Genomic DNA, 21839 nt, shown 5'->3' with positions numbered 1-21839 from the left:
TGTGAGTTCTGATGACTTCTTATGAGTCCTTGTGAGTCCTTATGACCCCCTATCAGTCCTTGTGAGTCCATGTGAGTCCTTGTGACTTCTTTGTGAGTCCTTATGAGCCCTTTTGAGTCACTGTGAGTCCTTGTGTGTCTTTGTGAGTCCTTGTGAGTCTTTACAAATCCTTGCGAGACCTTACGAGTCCTTATGAGTCCTCGAGTCCTTGTGAGACCTTATGAGACCTTACGAGTCCTTATGAGTCATTCACAGTCTTCACTGTACTGCTGCCGTTAATCGCACATAAGGCAATTGCCACCATTCACCGTCCACACAGAGGGAAGGTCTTCATGTGATCAATAAAGGCAACAACTCCTTAACTTTGCCCCAAGTTCCAACCACTTCTGGCTTTTATAACTGAACTGGCTTGAGCATCCCTTCCAGAAGTGATCATATCACCCAGATAGCATAACTCATTAATACAGGCCAGGGACATGTCCCTATTGTTGAGTTTCTCTAGCAACACAATGCAGTTTGCCATCCATGCCAAAACTCCCCTTGTGTAGCCACTTTCCAAACTCACTACACATTGGTGAGTTGCTGCCAACATCTTTCTTTTAGACAGCACATGGCCAGTTGCCACAACAGGTCCCTCATCCTTACTATTAATCAACAATTTTGTTTTTGCCACGTTCATTTTGAGTATTCCTTCCATTTTCCAATTTCTATGCTGCATCTTCAATATTATTTGCTATCAGCATACAACACCTCCCTGGGTAGAACGGTTCAGAAGTCCCATGATATTGCCTCCAGCACCATGATAAACAGGAGGAGGCTCATGACTGATCCCTGATACACCCCTACTATCACCTCAAATTTCTCACCATTCACTCTCATATACTGTAATGCAATACAGGTTGAACCTCGATTTAACAGCAATGGATTTACGGGCAAAACTTAAAATATCCTGAATTTGAAAGGCCTGCCCGCAATTTCCACAAGTTCCTCTACAACGCTCCCACCTGCGCTGTGGTCGGTTCGTTTTGGCATTGAATTCTAGCCAGTGCTGTGCACGTGTGATCGCCTAAAATTTTTACTTTCTTTGCATCAATTATAGCCTCTAAGTGACCTAAAGCCCTACTGGAATTGCTAGTGTCCCAAAGAAGAAAAGGTTCCCTGAACATTGTGCAGAACGTTGAAATATTACAGAATCTAGACCGTGCAGTCCCCAACTTTTGAACTCCCGCCAATACGAACGGGGTTAAACTTGAAATTTATAGTACAGGGTATTTTATTTACCTGATGACTTATTTTTTCACTTTCATTCACTACATTTTGTCATTCTATTTCTTCTTTTGTCTTAAATTAAGTGATTTTAGATATATATAAGGACTTAAGCTACGATATAGCAGGATTTTAAACATTGTTCTATAAGTACGGTATGCACGTAGCACGTGTTCCGACTTAAGAACGTCCTCAGGAACTGAACCCGTTCATAACCCGGGGACCACCTGTATATAAAATTTAATCCCATTGGTCAGTTTGTTGGGTCCAATAAACAGACATCCAACGTGAGTGGTCACACACACTGTTGAAGACCAGGCAGTTTTAACGGATGTAATAATAGGAAGTTCCCTTTTTAGACATGCATGTTTAGAGGTAGGCAATACTGTATAAAGTTTCCAGGAGACATCATAAAAGGAATGGAATTTCTACCACAAAACTTTCATTTGTCGCATAGTGCACCCCCTTAAAATAGTTTCCTGCACTTGAATAATGAGAATTATCCTGTAAGATTTGTCATGAATGATCCGGTAATCACTTCCATGAGACATAGACGTAAATATCAGAAATGCCTAAGATGATGGTAGATTCTACAGCTCTTGTTAATAAGCCATTATCTTCACCCGTCCCTAATTCCCCGTCTACTTTACACACTGTTAATACTCTCACGAGAAACATGGCCCTACCCTAAAGCAATAGGTCCGCACTACACCAAACACTGCTTACCACCCTCAGTCAAATGGTTTGGTTGAAAGAACAATTAGAACCATAAAGGGGACACTGTCCATTCTAAGTCAGGAGGATCCTCACACCTGGAATGAACAATTAAGTTTTCTACAACTTGGCTTAAATACAACCGTCCATCAGTCAAAGGGCACTCGACCTATATTTCTCCTAACTGGGTTGCCAGGTCGGTTCCAATCAGGTCTAAACAATGATCCCATTGTTCATTATGGACAGCATACCCTTGTCAAGATAACCAATCAGATGAAAGCTGCATGGTATAGTGCACAACAAGCCTCTGATCAAGCAAAGTAATATTACATTCAGTATTACAACCAGAGTAAAACCACTGAAAGTGAAAGTTGGAACATTGGTAATGCTATGAAAACACTAGTCAGAACCTAGGCAAAGTAGAAAATTAGCAACTCATTGGAAGGAGCCTTATAGAATCATTGAGGCTAAAGGACCTGTCAACTATAAGAATAAATGGGTATTTGATGAATCTGAACCAGGTATTGTCAATATTAAAAAACTTAGGTTGTTTACACCATCACAAGAACGAATCCTTCCAAACACTTCTCTTGGTGATAAGACAGGTGAGGTACACTCACGCGCCATAGTTTCAATGCACCTTCTACCCCTACTCCTGACTCGATGGAAGTCGTAGCCTTGGCTTCATACCGAACGTCCCCCCCCCCACCCCCTCACTTCCCCCCACTCATCGTTTAGTGGTGCAATGTGGTAGCTCGAAGCTTTGCTGGATTGTACGAATAGCAGTTCACTATACTTAACATCACTATACAAGAGAGACTGTTGGGTTTGCAGCCCTGACTACGACTTCCCTCGAGCCAGGAGTAGGGGTAGAGGGTGCATCGAAACTATGGCACATGAGTGTACCTCCCCGTCCACCTGTCACCGGGTTTAATGATGAGCTAACTAACCAATTAGTAAGACCTTCCCATCCTATGACTCTAGTCCAGGGTAGGCTGCCATACATAGGTTGCCACCTTTCAATTTATCAGAACCAATAATTTATGTGTGGGATAGTGGGAAACATAACTCCATTAGGGTGGAGTTCTGGCTGCTGCCTCAAGCAAACTATCATGTAAACTGCTTGGCCCACACAGGTAACCTGCATCCCTCTCTACGCCTAGCTAAACGCTGAATAAATTGACAGTTCTAGCAAAATCATGTCTGGTGGCTTAAGGGCTATAACAAGAAGTCTATCAAGCTCTAATCTTACATGATCATTCACAGGAAAGAGGGCCAATCATAGTAGCATTCCCATGGGAATTTCACTACATCTTACTGAAGGAAGGTACAAGCCAGCCATTTTCATCAGAGCTGACCTGGGTGCCTATTTTACCCCCTTGATCCTTTACCTAGTCCTGCCCCAACAACATTTGCTGTGGTGTGGCATGGCATCAGCTGTGCCCAGTCCTATCCCACCTACCACTACAAATAGAGGAGTGTGGGAACATCAGGAGCGGCCGATAATCAGCCGAGTGATGGACAGCAGTGTCTGTGATATTTACATAGAGGTACACCACTTGTGAAGAGGAGATGGAGTTGATTACTGTACTAGCCATAGACTTGCCTACAACCTAGCTTTTGCCAGCCAGGTGGACAACATATACTGGTATCAGTACAGTACTTGTATAGAAAAGTCAGCTCATCTGTCAGTGACTAATGCCTGTCCATTAGAAAAAAGAATATATGTTTATGTCCCCAGAGTCATGCCACATTCTTTCCTGGAAAACCCTGTCCTTATTAAGGCTCCACCCAATAGGCACCAGCCTGTGAAAACACATGCCGAGCCTGATGGAATAAGGGAATCGTGTGCGGTGAAACTGAACACATCACGGAGGCGCCAGTACAGATAGGAGTGCGCACTGTGCATACAATTACCGCTGTGAAACCAGAAGAAACATTTTGTAATGCTGTATTCAAATTTAATATCTGTATTCTACTGGTACCAGTTAAAATCGAAGAAATGGCTTGGCTGACACCTTTTCCTTCTGTAATCTTGGCAATTGCCATCTGTCAACAGAAAGTAACTCCACTCAACATGCCCCCAAAGAGGTGAGATTCATTATTTACTGGAAACAAGATTTAAATGACCAGCATACTGAAAATATATGCTGTGTGCATTCCTATGTGGCCACTTTGGGACCATAGTCATTGCTTTGGGAAAATGCATGTCTGAAAACAATTGAGAAGCAAGATTGAAAGTGTGAAACACCTGTATGTATGTATGTGATTGTGTTACAGAACAATACAGGAGCCCACTTTGTTGTTGATCTTCAGAGAAATATGTAAAATGACTATGTTGTGTATGATGCCCTCCTGGATTTCACAGAGAAGAATTAAAAGGAACCTTATCATACATGTTCTGTGTGACACGTATACAATACAGTATTTTCTTGATTTAACGAACTAATTCAAGCCACCCCTTTCCATTGAATCAAAATTTCAGCTAAATTTAATTTGTTATTTTCACTCGATTTAGTACGTCAATCAGTAACATTTACATGAAGTCAGAAGATAAGTTTCTTACAATCAAAGGCTTCCACTCTCTTCTGGGTAAAGCAGAAAATAAGATCTGTTTGCAGGTTGGGGCAGCCAGAGCACTGCAGACATCTTCTCCCACTGTGAAAAATGTCAATACAGGCTAGCCTGCACCACAGTTCACTTGTTCCTATGCAGAGGCTGACACAGCAATGTTTTTTGTCTGGTCAAAGGGCTATACAGAAGCTGTCATTCTTGATACAGAAGATGCCGATAACTATGTGCAGGTAGCTTATGTTGCCCATCAAATATCAGGAGTATTGTGTCTGAAGAGGAAGACACAATTCATCACCCCTTGAAGTCTATGCTGTGAGGAAATGATGGCCTGCATCATTCCACTTTGTGTCCTCGTTGGCTGCGATCCTAACTCTAGCCTCTATAGCACCAGCAAGAAACTGGTGGCAGATCATGTCCAAAGTTCTAAAGAGGTATGTGACCTTTTGGCATCATGTGGCACAGAGCAGCAAGCCCCAAAAGAGGTCCTCGATGATTTAGAGAAGTTTGTGATCCGATACATCTTTTGTGATGCCAAGAACACGACTCGGGGAGAAGAAAGGGCAGTTAAGTGGAGGGCACAGTAGAACACAGTCCAACTGACACCTGACTCAGACAGTCTTCACCTCCACTTAAAGCAAATAAACTATTTTGGTTTTCTGCTGAAGCACCCAAACCTTCAATTCCACCCACTCGCCCATCAGACATGGATGGCGGCCTGTGCCTGCCTGTCTGCTACACCCAGCCACCACTTCCCACATCAATACCCCTACCCCTGAATCAAGGTGATGAAGACATGGACACAGACAGTGAAAGTGACAATGGAGATGATGCTGATACTGACAGTGATTCTAATGGCAGCAGTGGCACAGGGAGTGACAGCGACAATGATGCTTAAAATGCAAGAGATTATTGTAGTAAAGCATAAAAAATTAACTGTTCAATTTTATTTAGAATATTCCCCAGATACTGAGATCACAAATTGTTCTCGCATGGTGGCGTTGCTTTAATAAAATCAGTGATCATTATGCTCCCACCCGTTTTTATAAAATTTCAGAGAAACTATTTTGTATAAAGGATCGAGGTGACCTCGGAAGTAAAATAACTATCTTATCCATTTTGCCACGTTGGAACAAGTGGCAGAAGCAGCCTCATTCATGATATAGCTCAATTGGTTCCTTAGTTGTAACGTTTTCACATTTTTAACCTTGGCAATGGCCGTCATCTTGGATTTGGAGGTCAAGATGGCGCCCGAACGAAAAATTTACCATCCCATAAGATTTCTCACCTAAAAATTAGTGGAAAATTACCCCCTATTTATGATTATAGTGTATCTAGTTCAAAAGTTATCACCAGTCATATTGCGAAAATGACCACCGGCTGCCATTTTGGAATTTGCACTCCCGCGGAGTTAGCCAACATTTTTCAGAGGTAGTCTCGCCGAAAAGTTCCTTAACTCTCCCAGCCAGCTATTGCTGCACTGCCTGCTTCATATGTTTGAAATTGTTTCAGTACCAACCAGAACATGAAACCGATCCGAATGAATTTAAAGATTCGAAGTAACAGACTCAAGTTCATACATCTGAGGCAGGCAGTGCAGCAATAGCTGGCTGGGAGAGTTAAACTTTTGGGTGAGACTGTACATAGGAGCTAAATATTTTAATAGTCCCCCGGTACATAAATCAATAAAAAAATAGGTAGGAACATAATGGTCTGACTCTACTAGCAGAGAGGTTAGCACATTGTTCTTAGATATTTTCTGATAATCAAATTATATTGGAAGAATGAGGTAATAGCCCCTGTCTTATAGGCAGAAGTATTTATATAAATGGGTTAATTACATTTGATTTATATACTCTATCACCCTCTGTAACTTTCCACTAGCTATGAGGTAACATGTTCAGAGCACGCGATAAGGTGTGCCCACGGGAAGTCGCGTCACTTAGTGCTGAGCTAAGGCATTAAGTAGCCGGTTCTCTGGCCACCTCTTGCGGCAGTAGTTTGATATCCTTGACTTGAGGAAGACATTATTGAGAGCCATAGTGGTTGGTTCCGTCTTCCTCGAGGGAGGATGTATATTACCGTTCTCCCTCGACGGGTATTACAAGCACTCTTACACAAGCAGGACATATTTTAGAAGAACTATTTAATATAGCCTCCATCCTCATTTAACACTCGTAGCTACAGTGATTAAGTTACGGTGATATACATTTGGAACTGTATATATTTTCTTAATAAATACAGTCAAGGAACACATTGGATTTCACTACAGAAGATCCAATAAACTTTGATCTATTTTAGTATGTCTAAAATATACGGTAACGTGCTTCTCAAGTGATTGTTACAAGTGGTGACAACCCAGGAAGGTTGTTACATATATGGCAGTTTCACAAGTAACTGTCATATCACGCTAACAGTCACCTCAACAGATACACAGTTGGTAAAGGTAGATATATAATGTTCTCATTACTGTTACAATCATAAAGAATCCCTGTCACAGCAGATGAATTACTGGCCATCATAAAAATGTCCAAAGATGCAGCAGCAGGCAAAGACAATATACCAATGAGCATCATTAAGAAAGTAGCCCACTTATTACTACCTGTTCTCCTACACATTTGTAACTCCTCCTTCACTAGTGGTGTCTTAAAAGATAAACTGAAAATTGCTAAAGTCCACCCAGCATATAAAAATTCTGGGGAGAAAGGTCTCTTCAAGAATTACCGCCCAGTATCAGTCCTCTCAGCCTTGAGTAAGATACTGGAGGAGCTGGCATGTAGTAGACTAAATTACTTCTGCAAAGCTAATAACATCTTTACAGACTCCCAGTTTGGATTTAGAGCTAGAAGGTCGACTGAAAGTGCTCTGCTATCCTTTACTAATGACATCTTAAATTCCTTTGATGATAGTCAGTTCACAGTTGGTATATTCTTGGACCCTTCTATAGCCTTTGATACTGTCGGCCATACCATCCTCCTTTCAAAGCTTGAACATTACAGCATTAGGGGCCTATCCCACAATTGGTTTATCTCATATCTGTCCAACAGGATGCAGTATGTCTGTTATAATAATCACCAATCTGACTCCTAGCCAATCTTGTATAGCGCCCCCCAAGGTTCCATAAACGACATGGTCCACGCAGCACACTCATAAAATACACCTTATTTGCAGAAGATAGTAATCTCTATGCCAGCAACTCAGACCTCCATTCCTTGATGAGAACTATGAACACTGAATTGACTAAAGTCAGGACCTGGGTAATACATAATAAACTGACCTTAAACCTTGAGAAAACCCACTACATGATCTTTCACAGAAGGAAAACTTGACCTCAGACTTGTACCCCCTGTACCTTGGTAATGCAGGCCTCAAACACAAACAGAATACTAAATTCCTAGGAGTTATTATTGATGAGAAACCACATACAAGTCAATAAACAGTGCGGTACCACATTCGACAGTCACTCACTCTCACAGCAATGAAAGAAATCAATCATGAACTTGTTAAATCTATCATGATCTTGTTTACTAACACCTAATAATATTAGGTTTTTTTTAACACTTACGTAAGTAGAAGAGATGACTGGGTACACGGGGATGGGGGCTTGGTTCCGAGGCAGAGGGCAGATTATTGGCCCTCGCCTGTATCACTATCCACCACAGAGGCTTGCAGGGCCTCTTTGTCAAACCCCTCAAAGTCCATATCCTCACTATCACTGACTTGGGCTGGCTGTGGTGGGTGAAGAACTCGGTAATGTTTTGTTGACTGGGCGACCTTGTGCGCACCCTGCCCGCACGCTTCCCGCATAAATGATGGAATGTTCCGCGTAACTAATAATTGCCAGTCTGGCCAGGTGCCGCATAAATGACCCAACGCGTAAAGGAAATCCGCGTAAATCGAGACTATACTGTATTGATATTTATTGTAATACCTAATATATATACCAGTACCTGCTCTTATTGTACCATCAAAACCGTTTTATCGGAAATTATCATGTAAATAAATAAGAAATTACCATTGCAATAAATATATTTGCCAACTAGACATAATCCTGACAGCTCTGTCCTCTTGTTCAACCTTAATATTGTACAACCCATGTTGTACTGCTTCCCCATTATATTTGTTTTTCAATTCCACTAACTTATGCATAATACTTATCATATAAATGTAAAAAAACAAATACGTAAATAAATAAATAAATTGAAGTGATAACCGTGGTAACATTCTGAGATGTTCTTATTACTACCATGCTATGTGTACTATTCCAGATGATACTAAATGTTACATAATACTTCCTTGAGATAAATGTACAGTACGTACTGTATATATCAGGTGCCTACAGGAGAGCTCAGATTCTCAACTGGCTCAGCCATGTTAATATTGCTAATATTATCCACTCTGGCTAAAAAAAAAACGTTTCAATTAAACACACCCATTTAACTCCAGAAAAAACTCTTGGCTTGCTTTAGTTAGAAAAATAAGCACGTGCATTTATCACTTATAATACTGTGTATTGTCGTTTTGTATGGACAGGGTTGTTCCTCAACCTAACCTAAACTATGGAATTAACACTGCACTGACTACGATCAGGGTCCTATCCCTATTGTAAGATCGGAGATTACCTGTACACAAGTATTTTTTTTAGTTATAACACATATGCCAGTACAGTATATACATTAGGAAATTCTTGTAAGAAAATTTATTGTATAAAAAAGTATTACATTTTAACTCCACCAATAAACACGAGGTTACACCTCCAAGATAACACAAATTCCACAACAATAATCATCTCATTCAAGATGTGCCCTGCCCTTTCTGTAATACTATACAATTCAGTAATATTACTGTATACATGTACAAATGTCATTCATAAATAAATATAACTTAAAAGAAATGAATCTTGTTTTTTCCAAATATTTCACAACATTTTGATGAAACGAACTTAAATAAAAAATGCATGTACTGTATAGGACTTGTTTTTCTTTTTATCATCTGTAACTTAATTTTCTTTCTATTGACATTGGTTTCTGGTCAGAATTATTTCTTCTGATCTACTTAATAGTAAAATAAACTGATACTTATAAACATTTCTTGAATTGTCAAAACTGAAAAATGTATTTGCTGAGATAAATGTAAAACAGTATTTTTCAAAGAAACATTTTACACCCTCTTTTGTAACTTTTTTTACAACTAAGATTTTGGATGTCTTGGAAAGGCTTCTACATTACCTTCAGAGATGCAGTATGATTTATAACAGAATACTGGTATGTTATAAAACCAGCACTGTCCTGTATGTTATTTCCAAAGTTAGTCTACTAATTCTGCACCACCTGGGACAAGCTGCAAATAAAAGTAAAAATTAGGGTGTGTTCCCTTAGCTCTGAAAATTTTCATATATTTAACAAGATGATCTAATCACACAATTCTGTAACAGAGAATACATATATAGTCGCTACACATCCCCAATCATTGTAATGTTTGATGATAAAAGCTAATACTGTTCTGTGCTTCAAATACCCTGTATAAATTCACAATTTACAAAATAGAGCCTGGTCCATCTCTAGACATGGTATAATTAATAAAAAAGGTTCAAAGCTCTTCTTGGATGTGACTCTATACATGTATATAAGCCTGAAGGAATGGGCTGTAAATAAACTGAATGGAACATACGATCTTCATGAACGAAACGTAAAACTTGGCTACTCTTGACATGGTGCAGCAGTGAAGAATAGAGGTAAATACCAAATAGAAAAACATGTGAAAAAGGAAATTGCGAGTCTACATAAAAGATAAAAAGATACTGTAAACAAATAGTGTTCAAGGTAAACAATACGAAGCAGTTATTGAAATATGCAAGAGGTTTAGAGGCTTTTAATGAACATCAGGTACTCTACAATATTTGGAATATGAAAACAAGTAACGACAGAGAGGCAAAAACTTACAGAAGTCACACCAACCCTTAAGCCAACAAAATATACTCCTATATCAATGATATGTAGGTTTTGGTGAAGAGATAATACATCATGAATAATGAAGAAAGACTGAAGTGAGTAAATTCAACAGAAAAACTAAAAGTTATCAAGACAAACCAGTGCAAGTCAAGAGAAGGAAAAGGGATGACGAAATGGATAAGGGATAGACAACCAGTTCAGCATTGTTTACAGGACCGAGCTGCTGTCTCGATTTCAGCTTTGGCCAACTAAAAAAACAGGTTCCCATAAGTGAATAAACCATTAATGTAATTCTGAGCCTTTACTCAAATTCAATAATAAACTCATCAATTAATTCATAAACAGCACTGCTGTACATAATCAAATACATATTCTGAAGTATGCAGATTGGTAAACTTATCTGCTAATTCATGGTCTTTCGACGCAAGTTGTGTCACTAAGCACTGCAGTGCTGGTACAACCCCTCCCGCTCAGCTGTATCTCACACTGAGAACACCTCTGCCCTTATCTGGTGGGTTGGCAGATAAGGGCATAAAACAAAACTGAATTTACTTTAATAAGACCAAAATTTACATTTTAACAGACCACATGGCAGAGGCAGCAACCTCCAGTTAGCATGGGTATACTGTAGTAAGCAGAAGTATGGTCCATCACCCAAAAACTTTTTATATTTCATGCATTTTCAAACCTTGTGTGTTTCATAATGTCCGCAACAACAGTCCTAGCTCGTCTACAGAAGCTATTAAGAAAACTATTCTATTTCGATACCAAGAATATCACTATCCAAGATCTGTGATGAGCTCAAGATATGTAAAAATAAATTTTATGATACCAAGTGAGTAAGGACAATTATGTGATTCAACATCATCGTTTTACGGCCATTTTCCACACTTGTGTGGGATAGCCGCAGTTACCTGATGGCAGCTCCCCAAATAGCATGGTCTCTTGCAGCCATTCTTACAGCCTCTCCCCATGTCATTCTTTGCTTACCCCTGGCTCTCCTCCCCTCCACATTCAGGCTCATGCACCACTTGACCCAATTAGCCTCATCCATACTTTCAACATGCCCAAACCATCTCAGCCTGCCTCTACACAAGACTTCACCAATACTCTCAATACCCAGCTGCCCTCTTAGGTCTAAAAGGGGCCTCCTGTCTCTCAGTACCACATTACACCTCCATCTCGGCATTCTCATTTCAGCTCACTCAAGTCTACTTACTTATCCTCTTTAATTGCCCCATGTTTCACTGCCACATAACATCACACTTCTAACATCAACCACATACAGTCTTCTTTTTACTCAGACGAAGGTCCTCTTGCCACCAATAAAGGCAGCAACTCCCAAATATTACTCAAGCCACTTCTAATTCTTGCAACTGAGCAGGCTTCAGCATCCCCACCAGCATTGATCATGTCACCCAGGTAACAGAACTCAAACACATCAAGTACAAAATATGCAATGAAACTTGAGGATCCAGGAAATTCCATAGTGAAGAGAAATGGATAATACCAGTGAAAAACATGAAATTAGAGCAGTCAGTGTACAATGGGTACAGACACTGCCATATGCAATTTACCATAATTTGGATTATGCCTATTACAAAAGGTGTTCTGATGTATGCAGAACCACTTCTTGGAACATGTGGTGAAGAAAAGGCCATTTAGGAGTGACTGTAACAAATGTTGTCAGTGAATACAAATGCAGGGTGAACTTTAGTGATGACGTTAAAAGAAATTAAATCTGAAGATTCTGTAAATGGCAATATATTCCTGTAAAATTCCATTATAAAAGGAATTTTTAGAAGCAATGAGTCAAGAGCACATCATAACCTTCATCTGGTTCAGCCATATGGACGGAAGTTGTCCAGCATCAAATACTCCGAGTCCTAGTCTAGACTTTACACTGTCCTGATGGCTTCCTGGTGCTGCACTGTACAGTACTGGGCTCTTCCTCACCCCAGTTGGGAATAGGACCAAAATGCTTTTACCTCATTTTAGCTGCATTAAAGTCTTAGGCTGATTCACAAATACTGTATATTTTCAAGAATCTAAGTACAGTACAGTGCCTTTATAATCCAAACAACACATCCTAATGGAAAAACAAAAACAAAATATACAACAGCATTTTATCAGCTTTGGTCCATGGAATTATATTTATAGTACTACACTATAAATATAGTGTAATGTAACACTGTACCTCCATCTATGTCTTACCATTGTTATATGATTTCCATTGAGAAGAATTTGATCTAATTGTGTGATTCTTCTTCCCTCTGGTGTAGACTCATACTCTGTCACATCCTCAAGAACCATGTTTACAAAGTCGTCAAAACCGAGAAGTGTTCCAACTATTTCTTTGTCACTCTTCATTATAATGTGGATACGAGAACCAATACATTTGTCCACTAACTCTGAAAGTATAGTATAGTATAGTATAGTATAGTATAGTATAGTATAGTATAGTACAGAAGTTAAATTTTTTTTTTTACTTCCCTGGTTATATGGTACAGAAAAAGAATGAGAATACACGATGGGAGTGGAATTTAACACTTTTGTCCCCAAATCCTTTATTCCTTATCCTAATCACAAAATTAAAGTTTTTACTGCTAAACCCATACGTAAAATGCTAGTTTTGGTCATCCCTGTATTTTGATATCCTTCCAAACCAAACTAACTTGGTATTATTATCGTTTTGGGGATCCAGCGATTTTTAATATATATATATATATATATATTGCCCGCTGGTCAATACTTTCAGAGAAAATTGCACTAAATTTTTTGAATTTTTTTTTTTTTTTTCAGAGTTATGGTTGATGTTAACACCATCCCCGAAAGCTTGTATGTTCGTCTGATGGTAATTAGGCTGAATTATGCATGTGCAGTTGTTCTTTGCAAGAATCTGATACGTTCATTGGGGGGCTTGATTTTGGATCGACCAATCACAGCACGGTTTAGGCCCCCCTCCCACTGCAACCCCCTTGAATTTGAATTTATTTTCAAGATGCCTCCCTTGTGCAATGACTGTGATGTAGATTACATCCAAACAATCGCAAGATTTCAAATCGAGTACAGTATTACGTTAAAGAAGGTGAGGCGCTGAAATTTCTCCAGGAACACAGTGTGTTACCAATTCAGGTTAAGTGCATGAACTGTAACAAGCCCTGTAGCTATCAAGCTGACAAACACCTTTGGTACTGTGGAAGGAGAATTGCTATCTGGCAGTAAAAGAAATGGAAGTGTAATTATAAAGTGTCACACTATAAAGGAACATTTTTATACGGTGCACATCCAGGGCCATGGACAAGTATTTTATTTGTTAAACTCCAGAAGGTGGATGACGAGGACGACGACCCCGATGACCAGAACTCATAGTTTCCCGGTCTAATTAAGGTAAGCACTACTGATTCTAAAACTTAAAATCCTAAAAATTGCTGGATAACTGCAATGCTAATTTTACAAAAGGTTAGGTTAGGTTAGGTTAGGTTTGGTCTGGTGTGATTCATGGTAGAAATGAAGGTCAGATTCGTTCAAAATACACTTAAAAAATCATCGGAACACATATTTTCAATAAAAAAAAACACACAAAGATATTCGATTTTTTTCTTATAATAATCATGAGTGGGCAAAATACCATAGAATCTAAACCACTGATAAAAAAAAATCGCTGGAACCCCGAAACGATAATTTTGACAGTAACCTAACCTATCCACAGAACCCAGGAACTACTGTATATCTAACCAAACCAGAGGGAGGGAGGAGATCCCCCTTTATGGTGGGGTTAAATTACTAAGATTCCCCAGATGACCTTATCAACCCAGACCTCTGCTCTAGGGTACAATATAACGCTATACTATGACATTTTCCATTAAATCGTTGAAGCACCGAAAGTGCAAGGCAATGGGAAAGGAATCATCATTCATTTCCATTACATTTTGTCACCGGAAGATTATTTCTGGTAAATGTACACTCAAGCTGTCTGGAATAACATTTAAAACACATACATCATGTAACACAATGTAGTGCCCCCTCCTGTGAGGAGGTTCATTATGGATAATGAACCTCCTCACATTATCCTGATAATTTATCAATGTAAATGAATAGGAATGAAAAATGTCAAGCAGTAAGTATGTTCTATAAATAACACTATAGGTTAATTATTCCCAGCCAACCATACCGAGCGGCAACAGTGTGGAGGGGTTGGGGGCAGCCATGGCTGGTGATGGTGTGTCACCTTATAAATTATTGTAAACAAATTATATATTTGTAATTATTATCTTCAAATTCTATCTCACGAAGTTCTGTTTATATGTATTTATCGGAATATATGCCTATTTATCTATGGACGATTTCCACTAATATATGAAGTGTTATACTAAAATGCGAATACTATTTGTTACATAAAAAATGCACAACAAAATATTTCATACCATAAAACAAAATTTAATATAACTACACAAAAATAGCATTTATTACCGGATATAATCATTCTACACACGGCAATTACGGTAATAGTGAAGGTGTTGGGCCTATATCGGCATCTGTCATGGCGTGTTGTTGTCAGTGATCGACTCAGGGTGTAACGATGTGACGACCCCGGGGGATAACCAACTCCTTCAACCATGGAACACTTTAGTGACGACTCCTCGGACCCAGACACTCCTGAGGTCTTCAAAAGTGGTGAGTACACAGAATGAAGTAAATAGTTCAAGTTAATGGATAGGCTTTTGAGTGTTACTATTATGTTTGGAATTAATTCTCTTTATGAGGTCCATGCCTTTGGTGGTATATACTTGTAATTATGGACCTGGATATTGCCTTTTTGGATCATTATATGTTTGTTACTGACATTTGAGTTGTACTTTATATATCGAAAGTTTCTGTGATGAAATTGTTGACAGGCCTCTTTGTTTACATGAGTTATTAAAGGTACGCTATATTTTGAATTTTTTTTAAAGGCATCATTCAATTCTATTTAGCAAACTTATTTATGAAACCGATTATATTTTAACATTAAGTATGACATAAAATGATTTAGTTTGACAACAGTTGTTTGTTTGGGCGTGGTTAGTCACTGGACCTGGTGATGAAGGTAAGTATACTTGTATGACTTGATTTACTAATTCATTAACTCTTTATACCATTACCAAAATATCCAGTAGTGACTACCTTGGTTATATTTACTTTTCTCTTTGTGCTCATAGTAATTAAATGTTATTCCAGTATTGTCCTTAATGAATTTTGAATCATTATTACTGCAGAAACGAATGGCAAACTGCAAAAAAAATCATGTTAAATTTACCCCATGGTGCATAAAATTTCCTTACAATCTGCAGTATGAATACAGTTTAGAAATAGTGGTTGAGAGGCTTTGTCATTAAACCGCTTATGAAAGTTGACATGAAATGAAACCTAACCAATAAAGGAACCTTAGATTATTGGGTTAGGTTGCTATGGTTACCTAGGTTAAATTAGTTTAGTTCATGTCTTATTTCTTTATGATTTAAACGTAATAGTGGTGAGGTAATTAGGACAACCAACCCAAAAAATTACAAGAAAAAATTAAATAATAATTCATGCTAGAGCTTATTTCCAAATGCTCAGTCATAATTGCAAGTTGTTTGAAAGGAAACCCAACAAACCCAGCAGTGGTAACTACCCACCAACTTATTGTAATCTTTTTGCTGGGTAAGGAGCGTGTCTGTGGGTCAAGAGCAGTGATTTTCAACCTTTTTCATCTCACGGCACAGTGAGCCAGGCACTAAAATGGTCGAGGCACACCATCAGTATTTAAGGATAGATTTGATCATTTAAAAGAAAATGAATGATAAGAATGTGTTTATAGTTTAAAAATTTTTTTTATTAATTTTATTGCCAAAAGTATATTGTTGGTCATGGTTTTCAAAATAATTTGAAAGTTTTGTGCATATTTGTTATTACTACACATTGAAACAAGATGTCATTGAAAAAGATGCCATCCATTAAAAAATAATATGAAACTATCAGTTATAGATTGTATTCAAATACAAACATGAGTAAAAATAAAAGGCCTTTGCTTACATGAAAATATCAGTGGGAAACCTGTGCTTGGTGTTGTTCCTTGTCCGAGGTCGAGTGGTTGACAGGCAGACCCTCAAGTCCTCCTCCAGTGTTTGAAGCTGTGACCTGTTCTTGCTCTTCATTGTGTTCATGGCAGAGAAGCCAGCTTCACACAGATACAATGTTGAGAAAGGAAGAAGTGCTTCAATTGCCTTCTTTGTAATGATGGAGTATTCCTCTCGAAGGGACAACCAGAATGAAGTCATATCTGTTGATAGGTGCTTCAGTTTCAGTCCTCTGTCGTTTCTGATTTCCGTCGGCTCATCCTCTTCGACAACAGTTAATTCTGCCGACTCACACGCTCTTACCACACACGGATCTCTCACCCAGTCCACGGAAGATACATCGAGTGATGGGAAATACTTTTCAATGTTTTTACTCAGTAGCGACAAACTTTGTAGAATTAAACTGACAAGATTTTTGTCCAGTCTGCAACCTTTTGTCAGTTCAAACATTTCAACTTTGTTCTCTTTTTTTTATTCTGGCTCCCCACAGTTCTATCCAAATGCTATTTAGACTCCCGCGGCACATTGGTTGAAAATCGCTGGTCTGGAGGGTGATATTTAAAGATAGTTGACTGGGTTATGCACCCCCCTAGAAAAAATCTCGAAAGAGAAAAGTTATTTTTTACTTCAAGACTAAAGCAACAGCTCTTTTCCTAATCACGTTTTTTACCATAGCTTTCACGTAAACAATAGAGACAATTGTCACTATCACATGTCCACTTCAAAGATGCCAACGTGTGCATGACAAATTACAAATACTGTACAGTACATTCTGAAATTTCCCTCAAACAAAGTCTTGCCTGTCTGTCTGTCATTTGCCTGCAGCAATCTGTTAGTGAACTAAAATAATACATACCAGTAGTAATAACAAACTTTTATCCTAGGTTAGGTAAGCAGTCAGTTTGTTTTGTTGGTTCATGTGTATTGCCAAACTAAAATATTAGTTGGAAAATTAGTAAATTCTACTTGTATTTGTCTCTTGGGATATAGTATAGTACAATAGTATTATTATTTTTACAATACTTATTATTATTTTTACTGATGTAAGGAAAAAACTTATCAATTATACACTACCTCTGTAAACAACTAGCTACTCTGGAAACAAACCGAAAATGACACCACAGATGAATACAGATATGCCTAGTACTGAATCCTAACCGTGTAACACACCATCGAATTGGTGAGTTTGCCTTGCTGAAACTAGGACAATAGGTAGTAATTGATGATTGTTGAACAGTCACAGATATTAGAAAAACCTCCAGTAAGGACAATGTGGCAAATTATATACAACTGCATACAAGATGAACCAACAAAACCTAACAACCATAAAATGAGCAAGCAAAGATTGTTAGGTTGGGTTGTGTAAATTTTTTTTTTAATGAAATTATAAATGATTTTCACTAATTTAATTCCCCTTGCTGGAGGTATGCTGACTTGGATTTTGGGGCTTCCTATTGGGATAAGAATGTTATAGTACCATTTACACCATACTGTATTAGAAGAAATAACTCCAGATAGCGAGCTTATAGCACGGTTCATCATTCACGTCACAGTTGTTGGCGGAGCTTCTGGGTGACCTTGTGGTAGTGGTGCGGAGGACAAATACAGCGCTGCTTACCAGCTACTTTCAATAATAAATTCAAATAACCACTGTTTGTCCTCTGTTCCTGTGTTGCAGTGCTGTTACCACATCATCTTGAATCTATTTTTAGTAACATCGGTGAATGGTGAACTGTGCTATGGACCTGCATTTGTTAAGGCTTACCTGTAATTATCATCATTCTTTATTAAGATAAAACTGAACTCCATGTGTTACCAAGCTATAATAGGTGTTTAATTTCCTTTAATTTATTGTCATGTTAGATGCTAATACAAAATCGATAAATGAACTGTAATGTTTGAAGGAGAAGATATGAGACTACTGTACATACAACACAGTACAGTACTGTACAGAATATGGTATTCTAAGACACATATAATGTACAGATAAATCAGGACTACCTGTACTTGGGAATAATATATCAAATGGGAAAAATAGGGTTAGGTTACCGAACGACAAGAATACCTCAATACAGTATTATTTGGTATTGTACCTAAAAGGAATGAAATTGGTTTAAAAAACAAAATAAAAAAAACACTATACCTAAGAAAATTAATTCTGTTCAGAAACAACAAAAAATCCACTCTTTATCATACAAATACAGTACTGTAGCACAGTTTACTTTAGATTTAACGGAATCCCATATAACAAACTCGGTTTAACGGGAGGAATTTTTTCAAGCTATTTTTCACTCGGTTTATTGAACTACGTAGTTCGCTAAATTGAGATTAATTCCGTTAATATACGCCCACACCTACCAAGACACCTCAGACATATGATATGTATATAGAAACATTATTCATGGCTTACCTTCAACGAGGGGGTTCGGTGTTTTCAATTTTGTCTATACTTTCCAAATTTTTTTCCAATTGATAGCCACTCACTTTTGACTTTCTCTCCCAAACCACTTCCTTTCTGAGAGACTTTCAGCATGATGTCTAAGCACATTGGTTAGTTGACCGAGAGGTAGTGCTGAACAACATACGTGGTGGTGGCAGGACACAGACTGAGTGGATGTAAACAAACCCCATGCGCCAAGCACCGCATTTGGTGTAGAATTTAATGGAATATCGCTCGCTAAATCGAGCGACAATAACAGAAATTCGATTTAGCGGAAATTTTGATTTAACGGAAAGGCGTGGCTCGAATAAGTTCGTTAAATCGAGAGAATACTATATACGAGTATATACAGTTGGTTCATTACCATATTTGTGAAGCAGCTATCAAACAGGGAGGTACTACTGCCTGGGAAGATATTGGAAGCATAATGTGTGTTGTCTAATGGTAGACCCTGCTGCCATATGGCATCACGAATATTGTAACCAAGTCCCAGGTTGCTGATCTGTCTTTCTGCCTCATTTACGCACAATTGCAGGGTCTCAATTGTTTCTCTTACTATTGACAACACAACATACCATACATACAGGTTGACAACCCTTTATCCGAAAACCAAAAGTTTTTTGTGGAGCAATTTTTTTTTTAAACAGGGATTAGCTCACCCATGCATAGATCACTGACCCACCACATCGGGGGCCTGGGGGGGCGAAAATGTAATAGTAATACTAATTATAATAATAATTATTCATAGTAAATAAAAATTTTAATAAAAAATACACCAAAATAAAATAATAATAATAATAATAACAATAATAACAATAATAATAATAAGAAAATATAATAATAAAATTAATAATAATAATAATAATAATAATAATAATAATAAAGAAATGCAAGAATGAAAAAAGATAAAAGTGAGAAACACGACCTAGACCTATGAATTATTATTATTATTATTATTATTATTATTATTATAATTATAATTATAATTATTATTATTATTATTATTATTATTATTATTATTGTTATTATTATTATTATTATTTTTTTTTTTGCCTCCCAGGCCCAATGTGGGTTAGTGACTTGTGCCTGGGTGGGTTGATAAAAAAAAAAATAAAATAAAATAAATCATTCTGAAAACCGAAAAATTTCGAAATGCCTCTGGCCCCAAGGATTTTGGATAAGGGATTGTCAACCTGTACAGTGACCCCTCGTTTAACGAACACCTCGGTTAACGTAATTTCGATTAACGAACTGCCTTCCATAAGGATCTTCAATTCGGTTAACGAAAAAAAATTCGGTTAACGGAGTTCTTACGAACCGACCTCAACATGTTTTCGCTTGCACTGACCGGGCAACCAGCTTTAGTATCAGTCCGCCAATACATTAATCGGTTCTAGGGCTTAAATTCCTTACTATTTTAGTAAATATCAAGAAGTTTATACTATTCAATAATTTTAAAAGTTTAATATTCAATTTTTTAGCCATTTTAACAATTATTGAACATAATTGAAGGTAAAGTGACTAGTTTAATGCGCGGCATCCAGCCTCTTAACACAGCAAACAGGAGTTAGTCTCTCTGTTTTCACTGGACGTAACATCTTGCTTGAGACTCTCTTCAACTAAATGCTTTTTTCTGTGCTTCCAAGCAAATTATTGGTCATTTTGAAATATATTTTACATATTGACAATATATAATGCAGTGCAGTGTTGATTTAAAGAAAATAATCTTGAATTACACCAAGAGAGCTAAAATTTTATTGGTGAAATGGCGCCATGGGGTGACTTCTCTTCCACCCCAATGCCTTCTCTTCTTCCTTCTCCTCCACCCCCATTCTAAATCCCATCATCATCATCATCATCATCCAGGAGCCTTCTACATACACACCTCAAAGTAAGTGAACTTTTCTACCATTTTTGTTGAATTTAGGAAATTTTCGGTGAGCTGGAACCAATTACCGAAAAACCCATTGAAACAATGGTTTCGGTTAACGAACGACCTTCTGGAACGGATTGAGTTCGTTAACGGAGGGGTCACTGTATAGTGTTTCTCACTATTGATTATTGTTTTTCTTTTCTTTATTATCATTATTACAATGTTGTTGTTGTTATTATTATTATTATTATTATTATTATTATTATTATTTTATTTTACTTTTTATTATAAATTTTTATTTTCTATGAATTGCTATTATTATTAAATTTTCGCCCCCCAGGCCCCGATGTGGGTCAGTGACCTGTGCCCGGATGGGCTAATCCCCATAAAAAAAAAAGCAGATTTTCAATCATCATAGGTTTAAGTGGTCCCTTGGGGATGGTGGGGTAGCCAAGGAATCACAACAATGCGTGGATGCCATTGCTTACAGATTCACGAAAGTATGTCACAAATACTCAAAAATAAAGAGAAATTACTGCACTTCAACCGAACACTAAGCGAATGGCCCACGAAACACGAGGTTTGGGAGATTTGGGGGGAGGGGGATGATGATGCGCTGTCCCGGCTGACTCCCAGTCATGCACAATTTTTATTTTGAATTGGACCATTTTTCGTATGAGCAAATACTGTACTGTATTGCTTTTGGTTAGAAAGAAAAAGAAGTAAGAATAGAATTTTCGGATAAGCAAATTTTCATACAGTATCCGTATAGCAATAATTCGTATATCGGGAGATATCTATAGTTAATTTTATCGTCTGTGAAAATATAGTACCGTGCTTTTGGCTTAACAGAAAAATCAGATGTGTTAATACAGTACTTTACTCTTTTGTACTGTACATTATAAAAAATGTTGTACTGTATT

The 21839-nt window shown here is 37.8% G+C and overlaps 1 protein-coding gene across 1 annotated transcript; it reads right to left on the bottom strand.

Moving 5' to 3' along the window:
* Positions 1 to 9235: 9235 nt before the first annotated feature.
* On the bottom strand, positions 9236 to 14723 carry LOC121861236 (U6 snRNA-associated Sm-like protein LSm5). Its single transcript, XM_042358885.1, has 3 exons — positions 14677 to 14723; positions 12717 to 12913; positions 9236 to 9891 (listed from the first exon to the last, which is right to left on the bottom strand). The coding sequence occupies exons 1-3, from the start codon at positions 14711 to 14713 to the stop codon at positions 9859 to 9861; spliced, it is 267 nt and encodes an 88-aa protein (XP_042214819.1). The 5' UTR covers positions 14714 to 14723; the 3' UTR covers positions 9236 to 9858.
* Between the last annotated feature and the right edge of the window lie 7116 nt (positions 14724 to 21839).

The sequence above is a fragment of the Homarus americanus genome, unplaced genomic scaffold (genome assembly GCF_018991925.1).
Source record: "Homarus americanus isolate GMGI-L3 unplaced genomic scaffold, GMGI_Hamer_2.0 scaffold21314, whole genome shotgun sequence".
NCBI lineage: Eukaryota > Metazoa > Arthropoda > Malacostraca > Decapoda > Nephropidae > Homarus > Homarus americanus.
Note: the sequence above shows the minus strand (reverse complement) of the source record. Positions and strands in the feature narration are given on the sequence as shown.